Source organism: Ranitomeya imitator, chromosome 1 (assembly GCF_032444005.1).
Source record: "Ranitomeya imitator isolate aRanImi1 chromosome 1, aRanImi1.pri, whole genome shotgun sequence".
NCBI lineage: Eukaryota > Metazoa > Chordata > Amphibia > Anura > Dendrobatidae > Ranitomeya > Ranitomeya imitator.
In genome coordinates, this window is record NC_091282.1 from 416,580,503 (window position 1) to 416,605,749 (window position 25,247).

The 25,247-nt window shown below is 43.4% G+C and overlaps 1 protein-coding gene across 1 annotated transcript in view; it reads left to right on the plus strand.

Moving 5' to 3' along the window:
• Positions 1–25,247, plus strand: part of LOC138675041 (guanine nucleotide-binding protein G(q) subunit alpha) — a 183,087-nt gene that overhangs the window by 58,344 nt on the left and 99,496 nt on the right. The window contains exon 2 of the mRNA XM_069763001.1: positions 15,174–15,358. Within this exon, the coding sequence (XP_069619102.1) occupies positions 15,174–15,358 (185 nt within the window). The remainder of the gene's footprint in view (positions 1–15,173; positions 15,359–25,247) is intronic.

Genomic DNA, 25,247 nt, shown 5'->3' on the forward strand with positions numbered 1-25,247 from the left:
ATTTAGGTTGATATGCTTTATGTTTATTTATAAAAAATATCAGAAATTTGAAAAAAATGTTAAAAAATTAGCAATTTGCAAACTTTTAATGATTATCCCTTTAATCCCGATAGTCATACCACAGCAAAACATTAATAAATAACATTTCCCACATGTCGACTTTACAACAGCACCATTTGCAAAATGTTATTTTATTTTGTTAGCATTTTAGGAGGATTAAAAATGTAGCAACAATTTGAATTTTTTTCAAGGAAATTTACAAAATGTATTTTTTTAGGGACCTATTCATGTTTGAAGTGAATTTGGGGGTCCTATTTATAGGGAAATCCCCACAAGTGATACCATTTTAAAAACAGCACCCCCTGATATATTGAAAACTGCTGTCAGGTCGTTTGTTAACCCTTTGGGTGATTTTCAGGAATTAATGCAAAGTGGCATGAGAAAAATGAAAATGTGTATTTTTATCACCTAAATGTCACTAACTTCTGAACAGATTACTACAGCCGACAGACTCTAAGGCCGCTATTTGGTCATGAATTGCCATGGCAAACATCAGGACCACACAATTATGATCTGAGACCACCAATTGGGATAAAGAGGAAGCCCCCACAGTCTGTTAACCGTTTATAATGATGTAGTCACTATTGACAGCAGCATCTAAGGGGTTAAATAGATTTGGACGGTGCAAACACTGATCGTGGCTGATGCAGCAAGTTGTCAGCTATAGTGGACAGCTGACAGCTACTGGATTGTCACCTGTATGGGGATTCTAGTCTCTTATATCTCAGGTCAGTTAAAAGGCGTATTGGCGGTCACTAAGGGGTTAAAAGGGTTTTTGGAAGGTGCGTAGGGGTTTATATAAGCATTTATGGGGTGCAGCACAGGTGCTGAATAAGGTGATAGGTTTTACTGTTACATGACGAAACGGGTGACTGGTTCTTTTTAACCACTTCAAGACTATGCCGACATCAAATACATCAGCACAATCTTTGCTATGGACCTCTCTGTGGTGTCTGTCAATCTACTCAGTTGTGGGTAGCTCTGGAGAGAACCATGTTAAATTGTAAAAAAGCATCATTTTGATACCACTTGAAGCTCATCAAGAGACTGCCAAGAGTGTGCAAAGCAGTCATCAAAGCGAAAGGTGGCCCTGAGGAAGTGGCAGATTGCCACGAAATGCGTCGGCGCAATAAAATTTTCAAGAACATTTCCATCGTGTGTGATTAGCGCGGATACATTGAGAAACCCGGTCTTTTCCTTCCTTCTTTGTCACATTGGTATCCATGGGAGTCTGCAGCGACCACTGTTCTCATAATGTGCAAGGGGTTGTGACTTTTCACAACCTCTAAAGGTGAGTGCACCTACCGCATATTGTCATCCAAATTATCACTTTTATCACCCTATGTGCGCTCTTTTTCCTTATATTCACATCACTTCATAGGCATAAGTAGCTTGGGGTAGTCCTTTTATAAATATTCGTATGGATTTATAAACTGTCTTTATGCGGAGTAACTTAATATATTTCATTGACAACCACACGAGTAAAGCTGCACATGACCTATTCGTTAATGGTAGCTGCTTTATCCTTCACTTCCTTGGGGAAGTACAAATTGACTCTTGTGTTTGATACAAGTTTCCTTTGCTCTCATGTAGAACAGTGACTGTGCAGTTCCTGCATCAACTGTTTCAACATACTTTAAGGGGTTGTCCAAAGTGGTGCGAAAAGGAGAAAAAAAAAAGCAAAGAAAACCATTCTGACCTCCTGTACTACCACCGTTATTCAATATCAGTCTGCTGGCTTTATTGTCCAGCCAGCTATGTCAGCTGACAACTGAAGCCAGTCAGTGGCCGCTGATTGGCTGCAGCAGTTACCTGACACCTCCCAAAATGGTAGGTTACACCACTCGAGTGGCCATAACTTGTAATTTATTGACGGACTAGATGGTGGCCCGATTCTAACGCATTGGGTATCCTAGAATATGTATGTATGTATGTATGTATGTATGTATGTATATAGCAGCCACATAGTATATAGCACAGGCCACGTAGTATGTAGGAGCCATGTAGTATATAGCAGACAAATACTACGTGGCCTGTGCTATATACTATGTGGCTGCTATATACATACATACATACTGTAGGGATTTCACTCACTCAGGTGCGACGGCTGATACACAGGAGGCACGTTCCTTTAAAAGTTCACAGGGTTTATTGCTTCATAAACCACATGGCAAAAATAACAGAAAACAAATAGCCTTTGGCTCAGGAAAGAAAAGCAAGTGTCCAGTCCTTCAGGCTCAGTCCTGGAGCCTTAACACACTCAGGAGGGTTTCACCTCCACACATATCTGCTGTGTAAAGCATTAGCCTGTCTTAGGCCTGTTTCACACGTCAGTGTCTCCGGTACGTGAGGTGAGTTTCCTCACGTACCGGAGCCACTGACACACGTAGACACATAAAAATCACTGCATCTGTTCAGATGTCAGTGATTTTTTTTTTTTTTTTTTGCGGACCGTGTCTCCGTGTGCCAAACACGGAGACATGACAGTGTTCGTGGGAGCGCACGTATTACACGGACCCATTAAAGTCAATGGGTTTGTGTAAAACACGTACCGCACACGGACGTTGTCCGTGTGCACTCCGTGTGCCGTGCAGCGGACAGCGCTACATTAAGCGCTGTCCCCTCCACTGGTGCTGAAGCCGCGATTCATATCTTCCCTGCCGCAGCGCTTGCTGCAGAGAAAATATGAATAATGGTGTTTAAAATAAAGATCTATGTGCCCAACCGCCCTCCCACCCCCTGTGCGCCACCCCCCTTCCCCCTTCCCCCCCGCTGTTCTGAAAATACTCACCCGCCTCCCTCGTTGGCTGTCGCTGCTTCCTGGTCTGGCCGCATCTTCTCCTGTATGCGGTCACGTGGGGCCGCCGATTACAGTCATGAATATGCGGCTCCACCCCTATGGGAGGTGGAGCCGCATATTCATTACTGTAAATGAGCGGCCCCACGTGACCGCATACAGGAGAAGATGCGGCCAGACCAGGAAGCAGCGACAGCCAACGAGGGAGGCGGGTGAGTATTTTCAGAACAGCGGGGGGGAAGGGAGGTGGCGCACGGCGGGTGGGAGGGCAGTGGGCACATAGATCTTTATTTTAAACACTATTATTCATATTTTCTCTGCAGCAAGCGCTGCTGCAGGGAAGATATGAATCGTGGATTCAGCACGATGCAGGGGACAGCGCTAAACTTTAGCGCTGTCTCCTGCACGGTGCGTGTGGTACCCAGTGGTCACACGGGCGGCACACGTGTGCCGCACGTGTGCCACACTGATGTGCCACGTGAGCACACGGACACGGATAACTCCAGTACCGATTTTATACGGTACTGGAATTATCTGGACGTGTGAAACCGACCTTGTATAGAGCTAACCACACCCAGTATCCCATCCCATCACATGATTAGACATGTGGTCTGACATCACCACAGGTCCTGAAACACATATATACATGCTTATGTGAAATAAAGAAAACACTCCGGGCTACATCACAGCGACACGCCACCTATGTGACACATACCTCCCGTCGACTACACACCCTTTAGCCATGCTACAATACATACATACATATTGTAGAATACCCGATGAGTTAATACAGGCCACGCAGTATATAACACAGCCCAAACGGTATATAACACTGCCCACATAGTCTATAACACTGGCCACGTAATATACAGCCCACATAGTATCTATCACTGGCCAGGTAGTATATAGCAGCCACACGGTGTATATAACACAGCCCACGTAGTATTAGTATATAGTTATATACTCACCTGCCGGGATCCAGCGAAGCTGTGCCGATGCGCGCGCGGCTGCCGCTATCTTCCGTTCCCAGGATGCATTGCGAAATTACACAGATGACTCAGTGGTCTCGCGAGACCGCTAAGTCTTCTGGGTAATTTCGCAATGCATCTCTGGGAACGGAAGTTGGCGGCATCCGCGCGCGCCTGGGCTGACTACGGAAGGTGAGAATAGCAGATTTTTTGTTTTTTTATTATTTTTAACATGACATCTTTTTACTATTGATTCTGCATAGGCCGCATCAATAGTAAAAAGTTGGTGACACACAGGGTTAATAGCAGCGTTAACGGAGTGCGTTACCCGTGGCATAACGCGGTCCGTTAACGGTGGCATTAACCCTGTGTGAACGCTGACTGGAGGGGAGTATGGAGCGGGCGCTGGACACTGACTGGACGGGAGTAGGGAGGGACTAATTCTCGGTCGGACTACGCCCGTCGCTGATTGGTCTCACCAGCTGCCTGTCCTGGCTGCCGTGACCAATCAGCGACGCGGGATTTCTGTGACGGAAGTTGCCGACAGAAAGACGGAAGTACCCCTTATACAATTATATAGTAGACTAGATGGTGGCCCGATTCTAACGCATCGGGTATTCTAGAATATGCATGTCCACGTAGTATATTGCCCAGCCACGTAGTATATTGCCCAGCCACGTAGTATATTGCCCAGCCACGTAGTATATTGGTCAGCTACGTAGTATAAGTATATTGCCCAGTAATGTAGTATATTGGCCAGTGACATAAAATAAAAGATAAACATATACTCACCTTAGTCCTGGCTCCTGTGTACGGTGCACGCGGCAGCTTCCGGTGCCAGGTTTGGTATGACTATGAGCGCAGGACCTGTGATGACGTCGCAGTCACATGACCGTGACGTCATGGCAGGTCCTTCTCGCGCAGGACCTGGGATGACGTCGCGGTCACATGACCATGACGTCATGGCTGGTTTCTCCCATAGCATCCTTAGCACCGGAACCTGCCGGCGGACAGGACGCGACGTCGGAGGTTTTTTTTATTATTATTATTATTATTTGTATCATTAGATCGTTTTACTATTGATGCTGCATACGCAGCATCAATAGTAAAAACTTGGTCACACGGGGTTAATAGCTGCGTAACCGGAGTGCGTTACACCGCGCTCTGGTAACGCTGGCATGAGGGCTGACTGGATGACTGGAGGGGGGAGTATGGAGCGGGCACTGACTGCGGGGAGGAAAGAGCGGCCATATTGCCGCCGGACTGTGGCTGTTGCTGATTGGTCCTGGCAGTGGTCGTGGGCTTTTTGCCACGACCCATCAGCGACTTGGATTCCATGACAGACAGAGGCCGCGACCAATGAATATCCGTGACAGAAAGACAGACGGAAGTGACCTTTAGACAATTATATAGTAGGATGGGCATAGCTATGCACCTTTCCTGCTTCTGCTCTGCTCATATTGGTATAGCTGGCCGGTACTAGCTTCAAAACGCCAAATCGCAATCAAAATATTTTTTAGCAACTTTTTGCACTAAAATATTGCAGCTTAATAAGGTACTTTACTCCAGAATTATTTTGTAAACACTTTTTTAATGATTTTGCCCCTTCGTATTTAGAATGAGAACAAGGTCTGATTTCAGCTAGGTATATTTTAGGCCATGTTCATTTTGCATGTTTTCCACCAGTCGGTGGCTCTGTCATGGCTTCTGTCTGATAAAGACATACACTCCTAAAAAGGAGGTCAGACATGGCACAAAGTGACTTCTGCTTCATTAAAGTCAGTGCCTCATCATGGGTTGTGCCTGAATCCTGCTTTTAAGGCTTCCGATGGAAACCTCATCACACCCACTGGCATTGATCAAAAATGCAATGTGAACCCAGACTTTCTCTGATATATTGTGATGTTTCAGAGAAGACATAGTTTGCAAAACTGAATAGGATTTGTGTCTTGTCTGACTAGTCCAATGTGGTCTCTTGGCAGAATTCTCCTGTGCGTTATACCACAGAGACCTGTCAGTCAACGGGAGCTGGGCGAGGAGAGGCCAATGTGAAACCTCCCTGGAGTAGTTGGGTCTCTTCCTATAGTTCCCGGGATTGCTGTTCAAATTACTCTGCCTGAAAGGCTGCGTTGTTGTAGAGTAGATGTGCACACAGAATTTTTTTGAGTTGTCTATGAGCTCTCCCTGTTCATATTTGCTGGGCAGCATTTTTCTTCCGATACAGGTTTTTAAAATGCCTGGTGGGAAATAAGATGCATGTCACTTATTTAAAGCATCTTCTCAGGGAAAATGCACCAAAATAGCTACTGTCCAATCTAAAGGCTGCTAAAAACACTTCAGGAAAATATTCTCTAGGAGATGCTTGACATACTCTTCAAAATTGCTGCGGGAAAGCAAAAACTCTCCAAAGGAGCATTTACGGACGCGGTTTCCTCTGGGAAAACCAACTCTGTGCACATACGCTAAAACATACCTCTCTGCAATTGCGCAACCAGGCTCTGACTCGGGCTGCCCATGGTTCGGGCAGAATGAGTGTCATGACAGATCCCCTTTAAGGTTTCATGTAATTGTACAATGATTGTTCCAAAGACGCTCTTTCTGGAGCTGAAGCTACATTCACGAATCTGTGTGACACATCTGCGATCTGCGTCCTGTCTGTTTTTTTCAGACAGCACTTGAACCCATAGTTTAATTGAACCATACACTATTATGTTTGGAAACTTGTCTCTGGTCATCAAACATTGTTCTCATCTGTTTGGCAGATTGAACTCTACTATCAAAGTCTATGGCACACCATATATATGTACAGTACAGACCAAACGTTTGGACACGCCTCATTTAAAGATTTTTCCGTATTTTCAGGACTATGAAAATTGTAAATTTACACTGAAACCATCAAAACTATGAATTAACACAAGTGGAATTATATACTTAACAAAAAAGTGTGAAACAACTGAAAATATGTCTTATATTCTAGGTTCTTCAAAGTAGCCACCTTTTGCTTTGATGACTGCTTTACACACTCTTGGCATTCTCTTGATGAGCTTCAAGAGGTAGTCACCGGAAATGGTTTTCACTTCACAGGTGTGTCCTGTCAGGTTTAATAAGTGGGATTTCTTGCCTTATAAATGGGGTTGTGACCATCAGTTGTGTTGTGCAGAAGTCTGGTGGATACACAGCTGATAGTCCTACTGAATAGACTGTTCAAATTTGTATTCTGGCAAGAAAAAAGCCCCTAAGTAAAGAAAAACGAGTGGCCATCATTACTTTTAGAAATGAAGGTCAGTCAGTTCGAAAAATTGGGAAAACTTTGAAAGTGACCCCAAGTGCAGATGCAAAAACCATCAAGCGCTACAAAGAAACTGGCTCACATGAGGACTGCCCCAGGAAAGGAAGACCAAGAGTCACCTCTACTTCTGAGGATAAGTTTATCCGAGTCACCAGCTTCAGAAATTGCAGGATAACAGCAGCCAGATTAGAGACCAGGTCAATGCCACACACAGTTCTAGCAGCAGACACATCTCTACAACAACTGTTAAGAGGAGACTTTGTGCAGCAGGCCTTCATGGTAAAATAGCTGCTAGGAAACCACTGCTAAGGACAGGCAACAAGCAGAAGAGACTTGTTTGGGCTAAAGAACACAAGGAATGGACATTAGACCATTGGAAATCTGTGCTTTGGTCTGATGAGTCCAAATTGAGATCTTTGGTTCCAACCACTGTGTCTTTGTGCGACGCAGAAAGGTGAAAGGTTGGACTCTACATGCCTGGTTCCCACTGTGAAGCATTGAGCAGGAGGTGTGATGGCGTGGGGGGTGCTTTGCTGGTGACACTGTTGGGGATTTATTCAAAATTGAAGGCATACTGAACCAGCATGGCTACCACAGCATCTTGCAGCGGCATGCTATTCCATCCGGTTTGCGTTTAGTTGGACCATCATTTTATTTTTCAACAGGACAATGACCCCAAACACACCTCCAGGCTGTGTAAGGGCTATTTGACCAAGAAGTGATGGGGTGCTACGCCATATGACCTGGCCTCCACAGTCACCAGACCTGAACCCAATCGAGATGGTTCGGGGTGAGCTGGACCGCAGAGTGAAGGCAAAAGGGCCAACAAGTGCTAAGTATCTCTGGGAACTCCTTCAAGATTGTTCGAAGGCCATTTCCGGTCACTACCTCTTGAAGCTCATCAAGAGAATGCCAAGAGTGTGTAAAGCAGTCTGTTATGAACAGGTGATTCAGAACCCCAATGGACCTGGTGGTTACGAGCACAGAAAATGACCTGATAGTTGCTAATCACATAGGACGAGCTCTGAGATGTGGGAACTCTGCTGACCGCAATCCCTAATCCTATCACACCACACTAGAGGTAGCCGTGGATTGCTCCTAACGCTCCCTATGCAAGTCGGCACAGCCTGAGAAACTAGCTAGCCCTGAAGATAGAAAAATAAGCCTACCTTGCCTCAGAGAAATTCCCCAAAGGAAAAGGCAGCCCCCCACATATAATGACTGTGAGCAAAGATGAAAACACAAACACAGAGATTAAATAGATTTTAGCAAAGTGAGGCCCGACTTACTAGATAGACCGAGGATAGGAAAGATGGCTTTGCGGTCAGCACAAAAACCTACAAACAACCACGCAGAGGGCGCAAAAAGACCCTCCGCACCGACTAACGGTACGGAGGTGCTTCCTCTGCGTCCCAGAGCTTCCAGCAAGCAAGACAAACCAATATAGCAAGCTGGACAGAAAAAATAGCAAACAAAAGTAACACAAGCAGAACTTAGCTTATGCAGGGCAGACAGGCCACAAGAACGATCCAGGAGAGAGCAAAACCAATACTGGAACATTGACTGGAGGCCAGGAACAAAGAACTAGGTGGAGTTAAATAGAGCAGCACCTAACGACTTAACCTCGTCACCTGAGGAAGGAAACTCAGAAGCCGCAGCCCCACTCACATCCACCAGAGGAAGCTCATAGACAGAACCAGCCGAAGTACCGCTCATGACCACAGGAGGGAGCTTGACCACAGAATTCACAACAGCAGTCATCAAAGCAAAAGGTGTCTACTTTGAAGAACCTAGAATATAAGACATATTTTCAGTTGTTGCACACTTTTTTGTTAAGTATATAATTCCACATGTGTTAATTCATAGTTTTGATGCCTTCAGTGTGAATGTACAATTTTCATAGTCGTGAAAATACAGAAAAATCTTTAAATGAGAAGGTGTCCAAATTTTTGGTCTGTACTGTATATAATAGTAATATAGTGGGGGAAATAAGTATTTGAACCCTTGCTGATTTTGTAAGTTTGCCCACTGACAAAGACATGAAGACTCTATAATTTTACGGTTAGGTTTATTTTTTACTATCTATCCTGCTTCGCATTGTTGTCTGGCGCTCCCTTTTTTTTTTCTTTATTTGCTTAGATACTTTGTATTTCATACTCGTTTTTTTTTTCTTTCCGTTTTTCACTGATCCATTCTGAAGAATCAAATACAAGTACAGTCAGCCTGCTTCAGTTTTTAGGAATTGATTATGAAAAAAACAGATGCAACCCAGAGGCAGTAAAGATAATTCATGATAAAAAAAAAACGTTTTAAACGGATTTAAAAAAATAGACGCGGCTGTGTGAATATAGCCTAGGAGTGACAACCACATAGCCCAAATAATGGTCAGTTGTACATGCATTGAAAGCCTTCAGGTCCAAAGTCTCCCACCTCTTTGAAACACTGAATGTGTTTTGAATGGATAATTATAGCGTCTTCTTCCTTTAATGGGTAAACCTCTTACATCTAGCTAAACCTCTTTCCTTTCTAAGTCCATTAATTTAAAGGTATTTAGTATACAGTTGTGAAAAAAATCCAGTTAGCAGACTAGTCCATGCGATCAGTGGCTGAGAGATTGTTTTTATTACTGTGATGGAATGACAGGTTGCCAACACACAAATGCACCAAGTATACAGGAGAAGAAATAAAGTTGAAATGTGACCTAGATGTGCTCATCCATTAATACGGGACATGAGCCAAGTATAATTACTGTCAGGGGAATTAAAGAGAATTCACTTGCTGTATTGTAGATCACTGGTGGTGGGTGGGGGGCTGTGCAGTGCAGGTATGGTCCTGGATGGCAGATATGTCACTGAGGTGGGTGCCCCCAGTAATGTAAAGACTGCACCATTAACCCTGATAGAATTTTTTAATTTGACTGGATTTTGGGGTCTGGGATTTAGGAGAAACCAAGAGTCTGGGTGGGAAAGGTCATTCCCATAGTTAGGCCTGGGGTTACAGGCCTGATAGCAGCAGCTGGGCTAGCTCAGCAGAGTGGAGTTTCGCCTGGAGCTGAACAGAGGTGTGTGTTTGGTGAACTGCTTGAGCTGATGCTGCTTGGAGTACTGAGATTGGTGAGGCTGCTACATTTACTTTTCATTGCTCCTGAATAAAGGGCTGTTTCTTACTCATTTGTACTGAAGAAAATCTGTTTTCGTGCTGTAAAATTTATGATGGATAATAAACTTTATGCTGTTTTGATGTAAAAACCCTGTACCGGTGCCTATCCGAGTGGCTACCAGAGAGCTGAAGCCCTACTGTACACACAGATCTATACATTTGTATACTACTAAATGGTGGCCCGATTCTAACGCATCGGGTATTCTAGAATATGCATGTCCACGTAGTGTATTGCCCAGCCACGTAGTATATTGCCCAGCCACGTAGTATATTGCCCAGTCACGTAGTATATTGCCCAGTCACGTAGTATATTGCCCAGCCACGTAGTATATTGCCCAGCCACGTAGTATATTGCCCAGTCACGTAGTATATTGCCCAGCCACGTAGTATATTGCCCAGTCACGTAGTATATTGCCCAGCCACGTAGTATATTGCCCAGTCACGTAGTATATTGCCCAGCCACGTAGTATATTGCTCAGCCACGTAGTATATTGCCCAGCCACGTAGTATATTGCCCAGCCACGTAGTATATTGCCCAGTTATGTAGTATATTGCCCAGTGACGTAGTATAAAGCACAGAGCCATGTAGTATATTGCACAGCGATGTAGTATATTGCCCAGCTAGGTAGTATATTGCCCAGCCACGTATGTCACAGGTTAAAAAATAAACACATACTCACCTTCCAATCCGAGGGCCCCTTGTAGTTCTGTCGCCTGTGCGCGGTGCACGCGGCAACTTCCGGTCCCAGGGTGTGATGACCGTGACGTCATAGCAGGTCCTTCTCGCGCAGGCGCGCAGGACCTGTGATGACGTCGCGGTCACATGACTGTGACGTCATGCCAGGTCCTTGTCGCATACCATCCTTCGCACCGGAACCTGCCGCTTGCATGGAGCAGTCACCGGAGTGTCGCGAAAGGTGAGTATATAATGATTTTTTTTTTTTTTTTTTTTTAATTATTATTTTTAACATTAGATCTTTTTACTATTGACACTGCATAGGCAGCATCAATAGTAAAAACTTGGTCACACAGGGTTAATAGCGGCGGTAACGGAGTGAGTTACCCGCGGCATAACGCGGTCCGTTACCGCTGGCATTAACCCTGTGTGAGCGGTGACTGCGGGGAGTATGGAGCAGGCGCATCGGACTGTAGCCATCGCTGATTGGTCGCGGCAGCCATGACAGGCAGCTGGCGAGACCAATCAGCGACTTGGATTCCATGACAGACAGAGGCCGCGACCAATGAATATCTGTGACAGACAAGGACCGAAAGACGGAAATGACCCTTAGACAATTATATAGCAGATGTAGAGTTAGAATGAAAATAATTAATTAAAGAGAATCTGTCAGCAGGTTTTTGCTAACTCAGCTGAATGGAGCCTGATGTAGGCGAAGAGACCAAGAATCCAAGGATGTATCACTTAGTTTACTGGGGGCAGAGGTTCTGTCATAGTTTTTAGATTTAGCAATGCAGCAGAGCTGAGAAAGTGAACGTCGAACACATCAGGCTCTCTTTAGTCAGTGAGGTGCTTATCAAAGAAGGGGGCGCAGTCGACCAGAGGCCATAGGACCACCTAGTCATGGCAATATTAATCATAAGGTGATTGAAACTTCAGTCTAAGGAAACACAAAGCGGGACATATGAAACATTGTTGAGTTGCGCCAACCCTCCCACATGACCGCTGCACACAATCGCTAGCTGCAGTGGTTTTGTGCCGTATGTTCAGTAGTCCCCACTGACCAGTGATTGCCTGGCGCAGTCATGGGCCCAGGGTCAGCACATCATGGCAGGTTGTTTTATATTAGCATATATTTTCCATTTAACCATGGTAAATGCTCCCTTTAAGGCTCAGCGTATACAGCAACACACATGTAGTATTTCATAAACCACATTTAGGAGTATCATGATGATCATGCCAGCGTATTGTACTATTGGATCCGGCCGGCTGCCCAGCTTCTATATACAGTGGGTACGGACAGTATTCAGACCTCTTTATATTTTTCACACTGTTTCATTGCAGCTGTTACGTAAATTCAAAAAAATTCATTTTTTTTTCTCATTAATGTACACTCTGCACCCCATCTTGACTGGAAAAAAACATAAATGTAGAAATTTTTGCATGAAGAATACTAAAAATGGTACTAACAGTGTTTAGCAGTCTGATGGGGCATGAATAATCATCTACCCTGAAGAATATTGAATGAACTGATGTTGGTGGTTTCCGTTAACCATTCATTTCTCCTGGCACTCCTATCTGTCCCCTTTTATCAAGCTTCGTTTCCATAGGCACAGGGATCATGTGAACTGATCGACGGATCCAACTCAGTCACTGTATCCATAGCAACCAAACTGACCAGAGTCCTCTCCTCAGTGGGGTTGTCAGGCATCAAATGTTTAGCAACCGTTCATCTATCTTTCTGTATCAGGCCATTTTCGGATCACATTGATGATCTGCATGTTGCGTATGTGGAGGGAAGGCCTTCAGGGTACACACTAAATGTGAGGATTCTCTTAGCCTGATCGAGGCGAAAAGCATGTGGGTACAGCACAAAATGATGTGGTGCACAGCACAGACTATCCAGGACATGGCGAACAGCCTGTGATTATGAAAGCATGTCTCCATCTTCTTCTTCTGTGTGCGCTGTAAGATTTCTGCTCGCTCAGTGGCAGCTTGAGGTAGGCACGAGAAGCGGGTGCAGTAAAAACGTCCAGGCTGGTTTATTAAAAATGCCATAATCCGCTCAGGATAACAAAACAAAAGCAGCCCTTTCCCGTACAGAGGGAAAACATAATGTTTGTTGGCGAAAAGACGGCAGCCCAACAGACTATTGCATTTCTTAGGTGCCATTGGAATCTGCTGTGGAAATGATCCCCCCCCCCCTGCGGCATCTGCTGTTCAGGGGCTACAAAGTTCTAGTCTATATCTTCCTATTCCTACACGGAATATATTTGTATACCTTATACTTACATTTACAGGTATCTCCATTTCCCAATTAGAATTTTTTTCATTTATTGCTATTTGCTGAGCTTATTTTTTATATAATGTTTATGTTCAGATATGTGTATAAAATAGATATACCCCCTTTTCTTCATCCAGAAAAATAAATACTAATAAAAAAAAATCCGCTACCTAGATGCTTTCTTAGTACATATAGTCACATAGTGCAATATTTATATAATTTAAGTAAGGCCTTTTTTTATGTTGCTTATGTTGTGCACAATTGATTTATGTGCCCAGCGCATATATCAAACGTATTCATAAAACCCAATTCACGGCCAATTTTTTTTTTTTTTTTTAAATCGTATTTTTTTTATTCTTGTTTATTTTTATAGCCACATGCCATGGTATGTAGATGACAAGAGGGTTTATATGCAAAATGCATATATACGGTAAATTACAATTAATAAAGGAACAGTGGCAGGCTGGTACAGAGGGGGAGAGGACGCGTTACAATCTACAGGGTAATGAGGGAAGCATGGTCGGGTAGTTGCAGCAGTTCCGATGGTGGTGAGTTGGCAGCATGGTCATTGCAAGCTGTAGGATTTCCTGTAGAGTTGAGTCTTTTCGGGTGACGTCTGAAGGTACTGAATATTGGGGGCAATGTATTCTATAAAAAGGAAGGGGATGTTCGGGAGCGATCTTGGAGGCAATTGGGTGAGGAATGTATGCGTGCAGACGAGAGAATGAGGTCTTGTGAGGACCGGAGGTAACATGTGGGAAGGTATTGGGAGATTAGTTTAAAGATATATGGAGAAAGTAGATTACGAATGGTCTTTTAGGTCGTTATTACAGTGTTTGCCCAAAAATAAGACTGGGTCTTATAATATTTTTTGTTCCAAAAATGAGTTACGGCAAATTTTCACAGGATGTATTTCTTTCCCCCTTAAAAAGCAATCCACATGTATTCTTTAACAAAAAATTCAACATTTCTTCAAATATAGTCAAGTCATCACTCACACTGCACATACACGTGTGTCTATACAGTACATACCAGCAATTAAAGGACTTTTGGAGACATCACTGTCACATGACCATGATTTACCAACAGTTTTTAAGCAGTCTTAACCTCAGAATAGAAATGCTTGGGGTCCCTAAGGGAGTGGGGGCCCAGGGCAATTGACCAGTTTACCCCCTTTTTCCCCACGAAACACTGTTCCTGACTGTAGCTAGGGCTTATATTTCAAGTATGCTCCTAAAATTCTGTAACCTCATGCTAGGGCTTATTTTTGGGGCAGGTCTTATTTTTGGATAAACACGTAAGTAATAAAAGCTGGATTTGCTGAGGAATAGAAAGGCAGATGAGGGATTGTCGGGGGCCAGATGGGTAGTGAAGGGAGAGGTGGATTAATCGGGCAGCATAGTTAAGGACGTGCTAGCGAGGTGTGAGATGTTTGGAGGCCGCAGAGAAGGATATTTTAGTAGTTAAGGCAATATATATTTTTTAAACATATACGCCAGAGGCCAACGTATGTCTCGGTTCACCTAAGCAGTGGTATTCAATAGAGCACCTACATAAAGTCTGACTGAAGCCTTACACGTGATGAAATCATGAATTACTGAACAGTAGCACCATTGCTGTGGTCCACGCAAAGTTGTGTTGAGCGTGACCGATGCAAAGCTCTCTGGGGTTGTTGTAAATGAGCGTCCCAGTATCTGTGTATGTAGACAGAGAAATGGACTGCACAGTTTGACAATGCAGCCTGCACTGTTTGAGATGAGGGGCCGATTCTGCACTTGAATAGGGCTACCGATCTTCTCAGTGTGTCAGAATTCAACCTCGTGGCTTTTGTGGCTGTTCCCACATGCCCATTGTTATGGGTAGCTTCCACTCATGCTATGTATTGGGTCAGATCAGGTTTGGGTCTCTTCGACTGATTTAGCAATCTCTATGTTTTTTAGGCACTGGAGAAAGTGGAAAAAGCACATTCATCAAGCAGATGAGGATTATCCATGGATCTGGCTACTCTGATGAAGATAAGAGGGGCTTCACTAAGCTTGTGTACCAGAACATATTCACTGCAATGCAAGCTATGATTCGGGCAATGGAGACCCTTAAAATTCCATACAAGTATGAACACAACAAGGTAAGTGTGACTGTGAACTGGAGAGGTGGCAATTTAAGGAGGTAAAATCCACTATAAGAAGCGTGGCCGCACTCCAATTTTTTTCCATCTTGTAGGCCTCACCCTGTGCTCTCCTTAGTTCAATGTTACCAATACCTCACTACATGGACTGGGGGAGCCGATACTACGTCTGCCAGCTGGCTGGACCTGTGGTGCTGAGGTGTGATTATCCTCCTGCAATATTCTCCTAAATAAGCTAAGGGATTATGGGCATAATGCCTGGGTGACTGAACAGTAGTTTATTCATTGCACAGTCTCCTTCCCACTCGTAAAAATGATATAAAATCTTCAAGCTAAAATCTTAAGTTCTCGCAGATTTACATGTACTGTATGTAACACATGCAGATGTTATCGCGGAATTGTTGAAGCGAAATCCGCAAACTTAAATTACACAACGTGCGCATCGCCCTGATTCCGATGACCTATGTAGCAGTCCAGCATGACTTTCTACGTTCTAGCATGATCATTATCCCGCTCTGTGGCGTCCGCATACTGGAGTTGCTAAACTGCGCCATTCTTGATCTTACAAAAAAAATAATTTGGAAATGGATCTCCAGATTCCAGCCTATACATAACACTACAGTACACAGCACATATAGAAAGACATAGGAGCCCTTCGCTTAGTCTGACGAGTAGCTTGATTTTGGCTGTCGCTTCACTATTGTAGACCCTATTTCAAGTAGCACAATTTCACGCACTACATTGCGGTCACACCAGTCTTCTTATAATACTTGAATATAATAATAATTTATACTGGTTAGATATATTTGATTACTGTAATGCAAAGATGAATATGCAACCTTTATCCCATAGGTGCCAACAATAAGCACCCATTTTTCACCGTTTATTCTACATGAGAAATGTAAATGATGTTTTGTATTTTCCCGTCTCTCATTTTTTCCATGTTAGAGGAAAATATTTTTACTCTTGTCTATGCTTATGTATTTTCATTGAACTAGAAGGAAATGTTCATTATCTCTATAGTGACAGACGTGGTGACCAATTGGCCTGTTTCCGGCAAGAGATAAATTGTAACATTTCAGCACTCTTCTTCCTGCTTAGCTTTATGCTTTGGCTCCTCTTTTTTTTTTTTTTTTTTTCATCCGTATGCTATGACTGCTCTCCAGTGTAGACCAGCCTAAAACATAGCCTATTAGGAAAAAAAAGTAACAAAAAAATAAATATATTTAAAAATGTTTCTTTAAAACAAATATTTAAAAATTTAGATCACTCTATTAAAATAAGAGAATAAACATATTTGGTAACCCTGTGTCTATATGAGTCCAATCTGTCAAAATCCCAAATTAATCAACCTGTATGGTAAGACGTATAGAGGAATAAAAGCAAATATTAAAATAATGTAGCCATCATATACTATGATACAAAGCTTTTCTCCTTTTTCGAATCTGTTAGCAGCACAATGTGTTGTAATCTTATCATTTCATCAAGGATGTTGTGTAACAAAAAGATGTATTCAGTTAGTCACATGAGTGCATGGATGAATAATTTTTTTTTCCAGTTTAATACCGATTTTATTGAAATGAATTGACTTTTTATTTGGTTATCCTCATAATTATATTTCAGTGATGCACCAAAAACATTATTTGGGGAAGACAAATAGTTATCTTCAAAGATGGCATCAAATTACAGCATGAAGACGAAATTATTTTCTCATAAAGTGAACCCGATAGTTTATGCAAGGCAGCATGGATCACACATTGGCTAAAGGGGTTGTCCACGCTGCTTTTAAATGTTTTCTCAATGAGGCCAGGCTGTTTAAAAAAAGTAAACTAAACCTACAACTGTGACTAAAAGATCTAAAATCACTGAATTACAGTTACCGTATATACTCGAGTATAAGCTGAGTTTATTTTTTGTGTGCTGAAAACTCCACCCCCCCCCGGCTTATATTCTAGTGAGGTGTCCAGAACATGGAGGGGGAGGGGCAGCGGTAGAGCATCAGGTCACAGAGGTAGGAGCCGGCTGCTGCTAACTTCTGTGCCCGCTGCTAAAGACAAATTAATATTCACTGCACTGGCAATGAATATTCATTTGTCTGTAATAGCGCGCACAGTGTCAGCTGCAGCCGGCTCCTGCAGCTGCCGGGCGGTCATGTGTGCCGCTACTTGAGAGGTGAATATTAATTTCTTTTAAGTAGCAGCGCATGTGACCGCCCGTTGGCAGACACTGTACACGCTACTTAATACTCACTGCCCTCCACGCACATAGTTCCGGCGTGGGGAGTGGTGAGTATTCCTTTAGCTGTTCTCTGCTTGTGAGCAGGGCATGACGTTCCTGCCATGTGCTGCTTACAAGCACAAAGCAGCTGCTGGCACCGGAACAAGATGCCGTGAGGAAGCACAGGAAGGTAAGTGTAGTGGTTTATTTTAAAATTTTTTTTTTTTTGTTGGGGGCCAATCATACCAGGATACGAATGGGGTCATGCATACAAGGATACGGATGGGGCCTGCATAGAAGGATAGGGATGGAGCCATGCATACAAGGAATAGGTATGGGGCCATGAATACAAGGATAGGGATGAGGAGCCTTCCATACCAGGATGGGGATGAGGGGACAATGCATTCCAGGCTTATGCTCGAGTCAATAAGGTTTCCCATTTTTTTTTTTTTTTTAGGTAAAATTAGGTTCCTTGGCTTATACTCGGGTCGGCTTATACTCGAGTATATACGGTATAACCATTTCATAAGTTTATAAACTTTTTTTGAACATTGACCGCGGGTTCTCAATAGAATTGAGTTCTGGGGACTTTCTTGGCAATGGACCAGTTTTTTTTTTCATCGAGCCACTTATTCACATTTGCTTTGTGACGTGGTCTTCGTCATGCTGGAAAAGCTTTGTACATTAGCACATTGCTCCTGGATCATTGGGAGAAGTTGCCTTTGAAGGATGACTACATACTGTTCTTTATTCATGACAATGTTTTTATGTAAAATTGTGAAAGCGCCAACTCATGAATGGTCTCTGGATGCTTTACTGTAGGCATGACGCAGGAGTCATGGCAATGCTCAGCTTTTCTTCTCCAGGCAATCCTTATACTGGTCTGCAACTAAAAAGCTGTTTGATTAGTTTCACATAATCTCCATGTATTACGATGTTTTGATAACAAAAAAAATATTGAAAAAAATCCTAAACGTCAGGACTTGCCATAAACCTATAGGTTCTTCTGCAAACTCTGGTGTGAATCATCGGCAGGCAGTTCATTTTCTTTCCCCATTAACATCAATAGGAACTGCGTGATTGGCTGGTGGCAGTCAGGTGGTTAGTGACATACTGAAAGGTCTTTATGCTTTCAAGAAACTTGCATTGGAAATTCATTCAACAACTGTGTTTCCCCAAATTAGCATTATGTCTTTGGGGAAACCCTTTCCTTTGCCTGACCCTTTGTGTTTTTTTGTGATGAATATACAGCTGAATATTACAGACTATGTGAAAAAGTTTACTTTGCATACGCCGGACTAAAACTTGGAGATCAAGATAAAGTTTGGGCACTTCATAAAGTGTGCAAATGATGTGTTGAAGACCTCTGAAATTGGTTCAAGGGTAAAAAAAAAAAAGCTTTTTGTTATGGCTTCCCATGGTATGGCGAGAGCAAAAGAACCATAGTGACGACTGTTACTTTTGTGCATGCAATGTGAAAGGGTAGAACTTCAAATGGAAGCATTCAATTTCCTACCCCAATCTTCACTCAGCAAATCGTCCCATCCCCCTACGGCACAGATATACCAGTACCCAAGGCCCTTGCTACCTTGGAAGAGATGCCTATCTCTGATGAAGGTGGAATCATACCTGAACTTGATGACGAAACAAGTTCTGACTTTGAAGATGATTCAAGACAATTTTTTTTTTCCTAGGAGGAGACGAAAGATTTAGTAAAAGACTTGAATCTTACCAAAGATGCTGTTGAGTTACTCGGATCAAGGCTCAAAAGCAGGAATTTATTGTTACCAGGAGTGTCTCTTTCATGATTCAGACATCATAAAAAGGAGTTATTTCCTTACTTTGCCCAAGAAGACAAGTTGGTTTCTTGCATCAATGTTGAAGGTTTGATGGGTCAAATCAAAATCCAATATGATTCTGTCCTTCTGTCTGTCACGGATATTCATTGGTCGCGGCCTCTGTCTGTCATGGAAATCCAAGTCGCTGATTGGTCGTGGCAAAACGCCCACGACCATTGCCACGACCAATCAGCGACGGGGGCAGTCCGGTGGCAACATGGCCGCTCCTTCCTCCCCGCAGTCAGTGCCTGCTCCATACTCCCCTCCAGTCAGCGCTCACACAGGGTTAATGGCAGCCCTAATGGACCGTGTTGTGCCGCGGTGTAACGCTCTCCATTAACGCTGCTATTAACCCTGTGTGACCAAATTTTTACTATTGATGCTGCCTATGCAGCATCAATAGTAAAAAGATTAATGTTAAAAATAATAATAATAAAAAAAATCATCATATACTCACCTTCCGGCACCTTTCCCGCTCCTCGCGATGCTCCGGTGACCGGTCCATGCATTGCGATCTCGCGAGATGATGATGTAGCGGTCTCGCGGGACCGCTACGTTATCATCTCGCGAGACCGCAATGCACTCTTGAGACCGGAGCGCGCGAGGAGCGTCGGTAAACGCTTCCTGGATCCAGGGGCCAACGGAGGGTGAGTATATAACTTTTTTTATTTTAATTCTTTTTTTTATAACCGAGATATGATGCCCACATTGCTATATACTACGTGGGCTTGGCAATATACTACGCGGGCTGGGCAATATAGTACGTGACTGGGCAATATAGTGCGTGACTGGGCAATATACTACGTGGGCTGTGCAATATACTACGTGGACATGCATATTCTAGAATACTCGATGTGTTAGAATCGGGCCACCATCTAGTACCTGAGTTTTCCAATACCATGACAGATCCTCAAAAAGAAGGGTGGATTGCATTTAAAGAGGTTGTAAAGAAATTTTTAGGCAATAAAAAAAGATCCTGACTACAAAAAGATCGATAGACGAATACTGAATGTAATTCAAGCTTTAGGTTACCTGATGAGTTTGAAAGTTAATTTCCCCCATTCCCACCTTGACTACTTTCCTGAAAATTTGGGAGCTGTGAGTGAAGAGCAAGGCTAAAGATTCCACCAGGACATTAAAGAGATTGAAAGAAGATATCAGGGAAAATTGAGCATTGCAATGATGGAAGACTACTGTTGGATGCTTCAGGGAGACATTCCTGATGCTACTCACAAATGTACCAAAAGGAGCCTCACAGGGAAAAAAAAAATCAATTTTAGTGAGTGTTAGCGAGCTCATTTCAGTTCAAAAATGTTTTTCATGAAAAATTTGTAATAAAAAAGATTTTATAAGTCTATTTTCATTTATTTCACAGTATTGCCTTATTTAACATCGTTACCTAAATTGTCAGGAAACGTGATGTCCTATGAAAAAAACGGAGGTAATTTTCAGATTCAGCACACCAAAAAACATAAAGATTATCTACTTGTGCTGATCGCTGGCAGAGCAGGGGAGAATGAGGAGAGCCGTCGTCAGCACCTGGCGCCGGGAAACAGCGCTTACTGTACTGCTGCTTCTCAGACGCTGGGACGTGTTACATGGATGACATGCCAGTGTGTCATCCGTGTGCACATGTGTGGAACTTTCTGGAGCTCTTGCTGCTGGTAAACTGACATTTCTTCACGTGGGTCACATGGTCCGTGAAACCACACTGAAGTGCAGATTTCAATGTGTCTACATGTGTAAGTGTGTGTCCGGCACGTGTGAAAATTCTTACCACATGTACCGGACACACTGACGTGTGTAACCAGCCTAAGGCTGTGTACACACGTTGCTGATTTTTTGCGTTTTTTTTGTGTGTTTTTTCGCTATAAAAACGCTATAAAACCGCAAAAAAACAGCATACATTATGCATCCCATCATTTAGAATGAAGTCCGCAATTTTTGTGCACATGATGCTGTTTTTTCCGCGAAAGAATGCATCGTGGTAAAATACGCCGCATGTTCATTAATTTTGCGGATTTCCCACTATATCATTGCATTGGGAAATCTGCGGAAAAAAACGCATGTGGATTTCTTGCAGAAAATGTCCTGTTTTGCTCAGGAAATAGTAGCCACAAAAACCTCACTGACATATTCCCGTCAGCAGGGAGGGCTAAAATTAGCCCAAAAAGCACAGAGTATACCCACTCAGAATCACATGCTTAAAGAGGAGAAAAATACGAGCTGTACTAGGTATATATAAGAAATATATGAAAGTTTATTGACAATACAGATAGTATTATACACATATATATATATAAAAGACATGCGTAAAAATGACACGTGTGCAAGAACAACACACCAGGGTCAACAGGACCCACCACTAGCCCTCGTCTATAAGTGCCTGACAGTAGTTAACTCATAAAGTGCATGTGCAAAAAGATACTATGGCACTGGTAAGTGTGTCTGCCAGATGGAATAAGAAAGAACCCCCCGTAGGTAGATCCCCACGGCGGGGCAATAGTAATAAAAGAGGGTCGGCAGGCACTTACCACTAGCTGGGGTGGAAGGGTCCTGGGCTGGGTGTGCAGAAAAAGCCCCCCGACGCACGTTTTGCATCCTTAATCGACCGCTTTATCAAGGGAAGTGCTATCAAAATGGTGGTATAGCAAAAATATCCAGAGGCACAATTAATACAGATACAGAGATAGCGGTCACATATGGATATACAGTGGGGCAAAAAAGTATTTAGTCAGTCAGCAATAGTGCAAGTTCCACCACTTAAAAAGATGAGAGGCGTCTGTAATTTACATCATAGGTAGACCTCAACTATGGGAGACAAACTGAGAAAAAAAATCCAGAAAATCACAGTTTTTTTAACAATTTATTTGCATATTATGGTGGAAAATAAGTATTTGGTCAGAAACAAAATTTCATCTCAATACTTTGTAATATATCCTTTGTTGGCAATGACAGAGGTCAAACGTTTTCTGTAAGTCTTCACAAGGTTGCCACACACTGTTGTTGGTATGTTGGCCCATTCCTCCATGCAGATCTCCTCTAGAGCAGTGATGTTTTTGGCTTTTAGCTTGGCAACACGGACTTTCAACTCCCTCCAAAGGTTTTCTATAGGGTTGAGATCTGGAGACTGGCTAGGCCACTCCAGGACCTTGAAATGCTTCTTATGAAGCCACTCCGTTGCCCTGGCGGTGTGCTTTGGATCATTGTCATGTTGAAAGACCCAGCCACGTTTCATCTTCAATGCCCTTGCTGATGGAAGGAGGTTTGCACTCAAAATCTCACGATACATGGCCCCATTCATTCTTTCATGTACCCGGATCAGTCGTCCTGGCCCCTTTGCAGAGAAACAGCCCCAAAGCATGATGTTTCCACCACCATGCTTTACAGTAGGTATGGTGTTTGATGGATGCAACTCAGTATTCTTTTTCCTCCAAACACAACAAGTTGTGTTTCTACCAAACCGTTCCAGTTTGGTTTCATCAGACCATAGGACATTCTCCCAAAACTCCTCTGGATCATCCAAATGCTCTCTAGCAAACTTCAGATGGGCCCGGACATGTACTGGCTTAAGCAGTGGGACACGTCTGGCACTGCAGGATCTGAGTCCATGGTGGCGTAGTGTGTTACTTATGGTAGGCCTTGTTACATTGGTCCCAGCTCTCTGCAGTTCATTCACTAGGTCCCCCCGCGTGGTTCTGGGATTTTTGCTCACCGTTCTTGTGATCATTCTGACCCCACGGGGTGGGATTTTGCGTGGAGCCCCAGATCGAGGGAGATTATCAGTGGTCTTGTATGTCTTCCATTTTCTAATTATTGCTCCCACTGTTGATTTCTTCACTCCAAGCTGGTTGGCTATTGCAGATTCAGTCTTCCCAGCCTGGTGCAGGGCTACAATTTTGTTTCTGGTGTCCTTTGACAGCTCTTTGGTCTTCACCATAGTGGAGTTTGGAGTCAGACTGTTTGAGGGTGTGCACAGGTGTCTTTTTATACTGATAACAAGTTTAAACAGGTGCCATTACTACAGGTAATGAGTGGAGGAAAGAGGAGACTCTTAAAGAAGAAGTTACAGGTCTGTGAGAGCCAGAAATCTTGATTGTTTGTTTCTGACCAAATACTTATTTTCCACCATAATATGCAAATAAATTGTTAAGAAAACAATGTGATTTTCTGGATTTTTTTTTTCTCAGTTTGTCTCCCATAGTTGAGGTCTACCTATGATGTAAATTACAGACGCCTCATCTTTTTAAGTGGTGGAACTTGCACTATTGCTGACTGACTAAATGCTTTTTTGCCCCACTGTATTACATTTTTTACAAGGAGATTATTTATACATATTTTTAACAATTCTATCTCCGCCAGATAGATCCAAGGTCCTCTGTCATATCCTCCACGACACCTATTTCAGTGGCGCAACCAGTATGGAATAATATCCCGGAACAGACCCATATATTGAAGGTCCCACTGCAAAGTGTAAATATGGTGATCAGTATACAAAACAACATAAAACAGTTAAAAACAAAAACATAAAAAACACACCCTATGCAGATGTCCGTGGGTGGCTAATAGGAATAAATACCAAGATGTGCTGACAAATATATGACCATCAAGGTCCCAAAAATGAGGAGAAGGACAGGGATTCGTTCAGACCCCCTGGGGTCAGAGTGTCCAGTATGGTGATCCATTTAGCTTCAACCTGCGCTAATATTTTCTTATAATCCCCCCCTCTTATACCCAGATGGATTACATCAATCCCCCTCACTTTGAAAGATGATGGATCACTGTTATGATGTTGTCTGAAATGGCGGGGGACGGTTTTGAGGAGGGTAATATCGGCCGCTGTCTTGGCCGCGCAAATGTCCCGCACGTGCTCACGAACCCTAACTCTGTGCTCCCTTGACGTTAACCCTACATAGATTTTAGAGCAACCACAGGTAGCATAATATATCACGTTTGTACTGCTACAAGAAATCCTGTGTCTGATTTCAAAAGTTTTTTTTACCGTCGGAGCTACTGAAGGTGGAGCAGCGCAGGACATTTGCGCAGGCAAGACAGCTACCGCATGGTATAAATCCTGGAGTAGGGCCTTTAGAGCCGAATGGATGCCTCGGGGTTGGCACATAATGACTGCTAACTAGGAGGTCTTTCAAATTTTTGGACCTCCGTGCAGTCATAAGGGGGTAGTCACCCACCGATGCCCCCAGGGAGGGCTCAGTACTCAAAATTGACCAATGTTTAGAAAGGATCTGCCGCATGTCCTCCCATTCATGATTGAATGTCGATATGAACCGAATTGGTCCATTGTTAGTAGAAAGTGTACGAGCTCTGGTGCCCCTAAGAAGATCACCGGGTGGAGTAGCCCTCGCCCTGCGATATCCGTGTTTAATGCACCGGTTAGAATAGCAGGTGTAAAGGCTCTCCACGTCGGCGGTCACCATCAGGGTATCATGATCCACAAAAATGCCATCGACCCTCGCCATGGCGTCCATTGTGTCACGTACATACGATGGTAATGATTCCACTAGGGGTTTAAGGTAGAAGTCAATAAATTGACATATGGGGTTACATAGACCCCCAATCCCCGACACAATCGGACGCCCCGGAGGGTCGAGGGCATCTTTGTGGATTTTAGGAAGGAGGTAAAATCCTCGAAATACCCTAAAGTCGAAACTTTAGGGTATTTCACCGTCAGACCATCCAATACGTGTTTGGTAATAATATTATTATCCAGAGCTCGAACCAGAATACCCTGGAGACCGAGAGAGAAAGAAACCAGAGGATTGTAAGACAGTCTGGAGTAGGTGTTAGAGTCCCTCAGTTGTCTGAGGGCCTCA